Genomic DNA, 10062 nt, shown 5'->3' with positions numbered 1-10062 from the left:
TATTTTCGTCAAGAACCGAATTCCACAAGCGTGGTCCCCGGCATATAGTCGAGAAGTCAGATTTCTTGAGTGATGTAAGTGGGATGTAGTAATTACTCATTGAATGTCTTGTTTCATATTTATGATTAATTCGAGTATGCCTGCCGGATTGTAGCAATATTCAAATTGAAAAATATATGCAATATTTTCTAAATATATATTCAATCTTTTTCAAATATATTCAATCTTTTTCAAATATATATTCAATCTTTTTTAAATATATTCAATCTTTTTCAAATATATACTCAATCTTTTTCAAGTATATTCAATCTTTTTCAAATATATTCAATCTTTTTCAAATATATTCAATATTCCTGGGATAAAGCAATTTACGCGCGTAAATAGAAGGATAATAACTACAATTAATGGCAAACAAAAAAATTAAACACAAACAAAAACAATGGCGACCGAAATCATTGAAAAAGACATGGGTGCAGATCTATATAAAAATTTAATATTTTTTCTAGATGAAGTTGAATCTTTTATTGGAAAAACCACTTGTGGTGATTATTTGCCGTTATTATTACAGCATATTGATTTAATCGATCAACTTATTCCAGTATTGAACAGATTTAATGAAGAGTTTATTGGTGGTTTAAACAACAAAGAAAGAATAGAAAGTATATTATATATATTTTTGGAGATTCGGAAAATGCTTTCCCTTAATTATCATGAAAAATCTTTAAAATACTGCAGTATCAATATTAATGTGTTATATAGTAAAACCCCTGGAAGGCCAAAGTACGAAATTCCAAAAAATGTTCTAAAAGAATTTAAGTGTTTGGGTTTTTCTTGGAATGTTGCATCGAAGGTTTTAGGTGTTTCACGTTGGACAGTTCATCGCAGAGTAAATGAACTTAATTTAAACAAAACAGGTCGTTTTAGCAACATCAATGACCACGAAATAGACAGAATTATAGCTGAATACATATCTCGTCACGGTGTAGCAACAGGGGAACCATTATTATCTGGTTATTTTAGATCAAAAGGTTACCATATACAAAGAAGAAGAATCCGCTCTAGTTTAAACAGAGTGGATCATAGGAATACTGCATTGCGATGGGGAGCATTGGTTAGAAGGCGATCTTATTATGTACCATGGCCAAATTCTTTATGGCATATAGATGGACATCACTCTCTAATTCGTTGGAAATTCGTAATACTTGGGTGCATTGATGGTAAATCAAGGAAAGTAATGTTTTTGGAAGCCAATACAAATAATTTAGCAGAAACGGTGTTAAATCTTTTTTTAAATGCGACAAGCCTTTAAGAATAAGTGTAGACTTTGAGGTAGAAAATGTTCTTATATGTGATGAAATGATTGCAAGAAGAGGTCATGGCAGAGGGAGTTTTTTAGCTGGATCTTCCACAAGAAATCAAAGAATAGAGAGGTTATGGAGAGATGTGTTTCGATGCGTCGTGTTACCTTTTTAATACACTTTTTATGCTATGGAACAGAGCGGCATTTTAGATATTGAAAATCCAATTCACATGTTCACACTGCATATAGTTTATTTAGAAAGAATAAATCTTTCCTTGAAAGAGTTTAAACTTATGTACAACGACCATCGTTTATCTACAGAAGAAAATTGGACTCCCAATCAAATATGGACTATGGGAATGATAAATATTGACAATCCTATGTCAAGAGATGAAACTGAAAATGATATAAATGATTTTAATATCTATGGAGTAGATGTTGACGGCCCTTTATCTCACGATTTAAACAATGTTGTTGTTAACTCAGTAAGTATTCCGAATAGAATTGATATTGAAGCATTCGTCAGAAATTCAATAGATATGTCTAAAGAATCCACTGAAATGGCAATCGACATTTACATAGAAGCCTTAGCACTTGTGGTGGAAAAATTTGAATCTTATTTATAATTTCAGATAAATTTAACTTCTTGTTCTATTTTATTTTGTATTAGCTGCTTGTTAATGTGTACAGAATAGTTTCTACTGAATAGAATCCTTTGTATCTATACTCTCGAGTCCAGAATACAAGTGGGGTGGGAATAAACGGCACAGTGGACATGGGGGGGGGGTTGTTTATTAAGGACTCGAGAGTACTATATTTTTTTACTTCCATGTAATTCGTTTTGAGCCTATATTCAAATCAAGCAATATATTCATTTGCTACTAAATGGAAATTATCCATAATAGGGTTACTTTTTAAATTTTTGCATTCGTTCTAGACGGTCTCTTAATATTTTTAGAGGGTAAACCAGAGACTTGGATAAAAAAAGATTAGCGTTTCTCTCGAATATTATATATTACTTGGTAAGACTTCATATATGAACATGTAAAAATATCATCAAACATATTGCAAAATCATATTGTTCCAAAAAAGTTATTAGTAAATGCCATGTCATAAACATCAAAAAGGTCGTTATTAGCTGGAAGCTTGCATAACAGCGAGCCACGCGGCAAAACTAAACAATTAGAGCAAGTATGTGCAGTTGGTATATACATATATGCTTCATGTGTCTTCTGATCCTATAAATGAACAAAAATAAAAATATTATTATAACTTGCAACACTTAAGAATGTCTAGTTTTATTATTTTTATTTAAAAAAACAATTTTTTATGAAAATAACCTTCAAATATTTTTTGAAAAATTACATCATAAATCCAAGCATGGAGTTTTTTTACACACATTTTTGCATATTTATTAAAAAAATTTCAAGATCTTGCAAATTATTCTTGTTTATGTTTTTAGCTTATTATAGAAATCACACTAATTAAAGTAAACTGGGGTGGTTTTGTCCCACTTTGCACCTAAATTATCCTAGGTACAATAGCTGGTGGCCAATTAAAAATTGGCCACAATTGGTCTACAATTAAATTGGATACAATTAAAAAAAAGCTCACTGTACCTATGGCCAATTTTTTTCAAACCCCTCTATATGGCGGAACTTTTTTATTTAAGTCAATATACTTATATCAATAGAAAGTAATTGGTATATACATTTGATCATATCAGTTTTACAATTTTTAGACAAGTGCGGAGCATTAAACTTTGACGTTGAAAATACGTGGCCCTAGGTACACGAACTTCCCCTACACTTTAAAAATTCCAGGGATTTTCCAGGATTTTTGAGAAAAAAAAAGAAAAATCCCAGGACTTTCTAGGATACTAGTCCCGGACATTGCAGGACTGTGGGAACACTGTTAATATAAACATTTTAAAACAAAATATATATTGTGAAACACAGTCATGCAGAAACATGCAGGGCCAAAGTTGCCCTTTTTTACGTTTTTTAATTTTGCAAGTTTTGTATTATGAAGAAATCTAAAAACCATAAACTATGAAGAACCATCCAAACCACTTCATAGTGACACTTAAAAACCATTATAGAAAAGTTAAAGCAACATTTTTACAATTAAATGCCCTTCCTGATGTTAACATGAATCAGGTTGTACTAGATTACATATTACCAGTAGCTGGATAACATGACTTGACAGACTATAAAAATAATATTTTAATAATATACATCTTTCAAATTATAATTTAGTTTCCGATAACAAACTAAATTTGAATGAAATAAATTATTCCGATATTTATTTTGAGTATGAGCAAAATCTTTCAGTTAAATACTACTATTTTATTAAATATAATAGATCTTTTACTTTTTCATCAGCTTCAATAGTAGGAATAAATTCAACAGACGGTTGCAATGCAAACCCAAGTAGAGGCTCTTCTGAAGCTCCAGTGACGAAAGAAAGAATATTTGCCAATGAAACACACTCTCTTCTAACACTGGCAACCTAAATAATATATTATATGTAACATCTAAAACATCACAGTGATCACTGTTTTACATTTAAAAAAAACTTATCTCTCTGACATATTTCACAAACATAGAATAAATCTCTTTTTCTTTAACTAAAGCTGTCGACCCTTCTGATGAAAATTTTGGCTTCAATAATTTTAAAAGCATTTTTGCTGTGAATTGTACTTTTGAAGGTCTTAATAATTCAGTTAATTGTGGAAACTCTTTGAAAAACCTTATCAAATTAAACTTGTTTAAACCTTTTTGTATATTAGATATACAAATATCTGCTGTATTTTCGGTGATCTTAATAATGATGCTGTCTGGTAAATATGTTGGTAGCTGCCCTCCTTGAAAGAGTGCAATACCAATTAACAAACCTACAAAGTAATATTCCTCAGCAGAGAGTTCTCTCAAACCACTATCAAATAATCTCTCTTTAATCATTCTATTGCATTCTCGTATCCACTCTCTCCTTGGACCACCATAATCCTTAGCTAGTTCTCCCATAAAGTCAACTTCAAATGTAATTAAAAAATTTTCAACGGATTCTAATTCAGCAAATGTTGACATTAAAATATTTTGTCGATCGATACAAATAAAGTTTGTCTCAGAATCTTTATCCGTGTTTTCATCAATGTTTTCTATATCTTGAACTCTGCCCTTGATCATTGTTTTTTGAAGAAACCTTAAAATTTCTATTGGATCCTGAAGATTATTTTCTTTAATTTCCTTAATTTTTTGGTTTTCAAAATCAATTTCAATATATATATATTTTTATCAACTGAACCTTTTGCTACAAATGAAGCTGATGTAAGTTCTTTTATTTCCTGTATATCAACTTCATTAACATCTTCTTGATCTATTAGTTGTGAACTTTTTGATACAAAAGAAGCTGATGGAATTTCAATAACTTCCGTTGGAATGATTATTTGATGATCATTGCATCGTTCTTTTAGCTGTAAATATAAAAGCCCTTGTCCAGCTAGTTTTTTTACAACATCATATGAGTAATCAATATTTGAGCATTTATTTAATTTTGATAATTTTTTTCGTGATACTTTAACAAAATCGAGTTCATCTGAACCCAGCAAAGGAAATTTTTCATGCAACGACTTCTTTATTTTCTCTCTTATTATTTGTTCACTATCGAATTCATTGATAATCAAAATTCCATTTGCAATTACAGAATCCCATTTTAGGAATTGTTCTTCATCATTTTCTGTAGATGAAATTAGTGCAAATTCTAATGTTTTTGTCATTTTCTTTGATTTATTTTGATTGCCTATGTGGTTGCCTATATTGCTACTGTATGGTGCTGACGACCTTAATCTATCGTTTCTATTAAGGCGCCTAAAAATACCCGATGAACCACTTTCATTGAGCATTCCTCTAGCTCTTTGTAATGTGGAGGTTATTGTGTGTTCCGATTGTGGCCTGCTGATATTTGTGCTTTGATTTGTGCGAAGAAGAATAGAAGCTTCCTCTAACAAAGATGCAACTTTGCTAAAACTATCCATATCGGTATAAGTATAACTGCTTTTTATAACTACACGCTTTTTCTATAAATAATATTATTAAAGTATTTTTAAATGTTGACAATGCACAGTGGGCCAGTAGGTGGACAAAATGGGAAAAATTTTAGTTGTCTAATCTTGAAAACCTATTTAATTTTAGTATCTACATATATTAGGAGAAATCTATTGATAATTTATTTATATTAAATCCCTTAGTTACCAGGACTCTAAGCATTTGAATATTGAGATAAAATAAAAAAAAATAAAAAATTATAAATAAGTAATTAACGGTGACATCAAAGTTGTGTTATATTTCAATTACATCTACGTTTTTGAAACAAAAAATTAGTACATGTTATTCTAGAGTATTTAGAGATAAGAAAAACCAATGTGTGAAATAAATTTGTCATAGCATGTTATCTCAGTTATACTTTGAAAATCACAGATTAAAAAAAAAAATTTCTTAAGAAACTTATTTTTTGCCGCACAATAACTAATAATTACCACAATTTGCCATGTGTTGTTTTATATTTATTTGAGCTATATGATGCTTCAATCGAGTTTTAATTGATTGCTCGTCCCCTTAAATCCCCGTTCAGATTTTATGTATGTTTTAACTTGGTTGCTATGGTACTAAATTTTGCATAGCAACAACTCATTTTTACATTAACGTTGTTTTAACAGTATTTTACTTGCGCTAAATACACAATATTGGGGGTATGTATTAAAATGAGATTCAGAATTCTTACAAGGTTAACTTTTTTTGGTTACTATGGATACCTTACTTTGCATAACATAGCAACAACATATTTTCGGTAGTTGTTAGTAATTTAATTACTCTGACAGTAATTTAACTACTTTTAATTTTAATTACTAACACTTGTAGTAACTTAATTACTAACAAGTATTAGTAGTCCAGGCGGCATATATATTATAACATTTTACTTTTAAATACAAAATACTTGTTACAATAATTATTTAGATATGGTTTTGTTAAACTTAAACATTCATAATTTTCTCCAAAAAAACAATCTTAGTATTTCAAAACAAAATATTACTGAAGATATATTAAAATTTATTCAGCCAAAATTTGCTGATTTTAAAGACGTTGATTTTAGACATGCTGTTCAACGATTTGTTTACTTGTATAAAAAAAAGTGGAAATCTGCAAACTATACTGTGAAAAATTTTGAAAAGAAGTTTGTGAACTGGCTTAATGAATATTTAATTGTCAGAAAAAAAGACAATGAACCAACTGCAAGTAGACGTGGTCGAAAACCAGTTGCATTTGATAATAGTTCTAATAAAACTAAAAAACGGCGTGTATCTTGTTTAATTGAATCTCATTCATCCAATGAATTATTTTTTGCTGCTAATAAAAAATTTAGAGATGAATCTGTTGTTATTGCTGTCAAGAATGTTTTAAATATATCAAATACAGATAAAGCAACTAAATATTCAGCAAACGAAGCACTGGCTTTAATAATTGATGCAAGTCTGACAAAAGCTTCCTATCAATTGATTAGAAGCGGAGCCTTGGAGAAAGAATATAACATCTACCCCGCTTACAATGATGTCAGAGATGCAAAATTGAAATGTTATCCTGCAAACATAACAGTGGAGGACTATTCAGCTTCAGTTCCTTTAAAAGATTTAATGACTCATACTTTGCAAAGAATCTGTGCAGTTTAGGAACCTGTGCTAAGGCACTTGATATTGAACGACAAAGCAATAAAAACAATGACACTAACGTGTAAGGCTGGTTTTGATGGTGCTACTGGCCAAAGCATTTATAAACAAGTTTTATCAGAACCCGACATTAACAGAGATTTAAAGCGTGAAGAATCATTATTTATTACTTGTCTTGTCCCATTGGATTTGACTGGATTTAACAACAGCAACGAAAAGGTGCCTATTTGGAGAAATCAAAAGTCGTCCTCCACAGCCTATTGTAGACCCATAAGATTTGCATACAAAATGGAATCCAAGGAATCTGTGATTGAAGAAGATCAGTACATTAAAAGTGAGATAGAAAGCTTGGGTATGATTTTATTAGAGGTTTGCGGATCTTCTATTGAAGTGAATTGTATTATTGAACTTACAATGATTGATGGGAAGGTTCAAACAATATTATCTGAAAAAAATAACTCATACCAATGCTGTTCAGTGTGTGGTGTCTCTCCAAAAAATATGAATAGTCTTGATATCCTTAATATAGATTATACTAACAGAGAGTTCAAATATGGTCTTTCCAGTCTTCATGCATGGATTCGATTTTTTGAGATGTTATTGCACATTGCATATAAAAAAGAAACAAGAAAGTGGCAAGCAAGATCTAAAGAACACAAAGAAAAAGCATCTGTAGCTAAACAAAAGATTCAGACTGATTTTATGAACAAAATGGGACTTGTTGTTGATTTCCCTAAAAGTGGTGGTTCTGGAACAAGTAATGATGGCAATACCTCAAGGCGTGCTTTTGCAGCATATGAACAAACAGCTGAAATTCTGGGTATTGACCAAAACCTTATATTCAGATTTTACATTATCTTGGTAACGCTCTCTTCAGGATATGAAATAGACTGCTTAAAGTTCAAGGATTATTGTTTTGACACTTTTAGACTATATGTGTCCCTTTATCCATGGTATTACATGGCTCAATCAGTTCACAAAGTATTGATACATGGACATGACATAATTAAAAGCCTTACATTACCCATCGGACTTATGTCAGAGGAAGATCAAGAGGCTAGAAATAAAGACTTTAAATCTTATCGCGAAAATTTCAGCCAAAAAACATCCAGAAAAGCAACAAATACTGATCTTATCAATAGACTCCTAGTTTCCAATGATCCTGTTATTTCATCATTGCGTAAATCAACATCACACCAAACAAATCATAAAGCATTTCCTTCAGATGTTTTACAATTACTTAAACAATCTTCAAACGATATTATTGTTTTATAATTTTATGATGTAATTTAAAATTGATAACGTTTTCTTGCACTATTTTTTGCTTTTATTATTCCTAAAACATTATTTACCTAAATACTCAATTTTTATTCAATATAGGTGGGTCAAAAATCCGATAAGATATTCAAACATCAATTTACCACTTTGTAACTAAGGAAAGTATCCGGTAACTAAGCAATATAAGTATCCATAACAACTAAATTTAAAAAATTATCACTTTTGTAAGAAGTGTGATCTCATATTGGTACTCATGCCAAATTTAGTGAATATAGCACTTATAAAATATCTGCAGATAACAAAAGTAGGTTGTTGCTAAGCAAAATAAAGGTATCTATAGCAACGAAATAAAAAAATATTACCTTCATAAAAAGCGCAGACATCATATTAGTACTCATACTAATTTTAGTGAATATAGCTGTAATATTAAATTAGTTATAAATTTTGTCCTGTAAAAGTGCATTCTGGCCCACTGTTCAATGTTTTGTTCAACCAAAAGCCGATTGGCCGCGTTCTCCCCAGGAATATTGAATATATATTTGAAAAAGATTGAATATATTTGAAAAAGATTGAATATATTTGAAAAAGATTGAGTATATTTGAAAAAGTTTGAATATATTTGAAAAAGATTGAATATATATTTGAAAATGATTGAATATATATTTAGAAAAGATTACATATATTTTTCAATTTGAATATTGCTACAATCCGGCAGGCATATTCGAGTGAAACTTTTAAAAAAATATTTTGGAATCATTTCATTTTGAAGTTTAAACATTAAACTTCAAAATGAAATGATTCCAAAATATTTTTTTAAAAGTTTCACTCGAAATCATATAAACAAATATAAACAAGTTATGGTATATATTTAGTTTGTATACATTTAGAGCATTTAATTCCTTTATTAACGGCTCGGCACTTTCGTATCTATCTGCGCCCAAAACTAATCGACTTGCTTTCTTTTGTTTTGTATAAATAATTTTTAGGAAAGATAAATGATTGTTTGCCCAGGCAATATTATAATAGTTAATATGACTATGTATAAATGAAAAGTATAAATTTTTTAAACATAAATTATTTAAAAGATGTTTTGTCTTGTACATAATCCCCAGAGTCTTTGAAACTTTGTTCTCGACTAGCTTTATTTGGCTTTTCCAATTTAAATGCTCATCGAAAATTATTCCTAGTATTTTCATTGAAAAAACTCTTTTTATTTTAATATTGTTAATTGTTAGTTCAGGTAATTTGAGTGGAAGGTTCTCGGATTTAGATGGTTTAGCAAACAAAATATATTTCGTTTTTTCAATATTTAATGAAAGTTTATTTGCTTCAAACCACTGATTAAGATATATTAGTTCTGTGTTTACAATATAAAAAATATTTTTTAAATTTGAGTCAGAAAAGAAAACATTTGTGTCATCAGCAAAAAAAATATAATTAAGTATTTTTGAAGACAAATAAATATCATTAATATAAATTAAAAACAGCTGGGGTCCAAGTATTGATCCTTGGGGAACTCCGCAATTTATTGATTCAAATGGGGAACAAGTCATATGGTACTTCTTGTTTACGATTTTATTAATAACATTGCAGCCACTTTAAGTTGGAGTGAACTACTCCATAATTGCGTAGTTTATAAATAAGAATCTTGTGCTTGACAGTATCAAATGCTTTTGATAGATCTAGAAAAATTCCGAGTGTGTAACTGTCGTTATCAAAACCATTTAAAATTTGGTTGACAAGATCAATGCATGCATGTTCC

General features: G+C 29.8%; 1 protein-coding gene across 1 annotated transcript; it reads right to left on the bottom strand.

The window, feature by feature from the left end:
- Positions 1-2313: 2313 nt before the first annotated feature.
- On the bottom strand, positions 2314-5336 carry LOC136091672 (uncharacterized). Its single transcript, XM_065819380.1, has 4 exons — positions 4617-5336; positions 3880-4575; positions 3674-3811; positions 2314-2538 (listed from the first exon to the last, which is right to left on the bottom strand). Exons 1-4 carry the CDS (start codon positions 5334-5336, stop codon positions 2374-2376), a joined length of 1719 nt encoding a protein of 572 aa, XP_065675452.1. The 3' UTR covers positions 2314-2373.
- Between the last annotated feature and the right edge of the window lie 4726 nt (positions 5337-10062).

The sequence above is a fragment of the Hydra vulgaris genome, chromosome 15 (assembly GCF_038396675.1).
Source record: "Hydra vulgaris chromosome 15, alternate assembly HydraT2T_AEP".
In the NCBI taxonomy this organism is placed as follows: domain Eukaryota; kingdom Metazoa; phylum Cnidaria; class Hydrozoa; order Anthoathecata; family Hydridae; genus Hydra; species Hydra vulgaris.
This window is presented reverse-complemented; position numbering and strand designations above follow the sequence as displayed.

Coding starts and splice junctions, on each gene's coding strand:
- LOC136091672 (XM_065819380.1), bottom strand. CDS start 5,336: ATGGATAGTTTTAGCAAAGTTGCATCTTTGTTAGAGGAAGCTTCTATT. Junction 3,812..3,879: donor TGAAATATGTCAGAGAGATA/AGTTTTTTTTAA, acceptor TATATTATTTAG/GTTGCCAGTGTTAGAAGAGA. Junction 2,539..3,673: donor CTATTGAAGCTGATGAAAAA/GTAAAAGATCTA, acceptor GTTCATTTATAG/GATCAGAAGACACATGAAGC.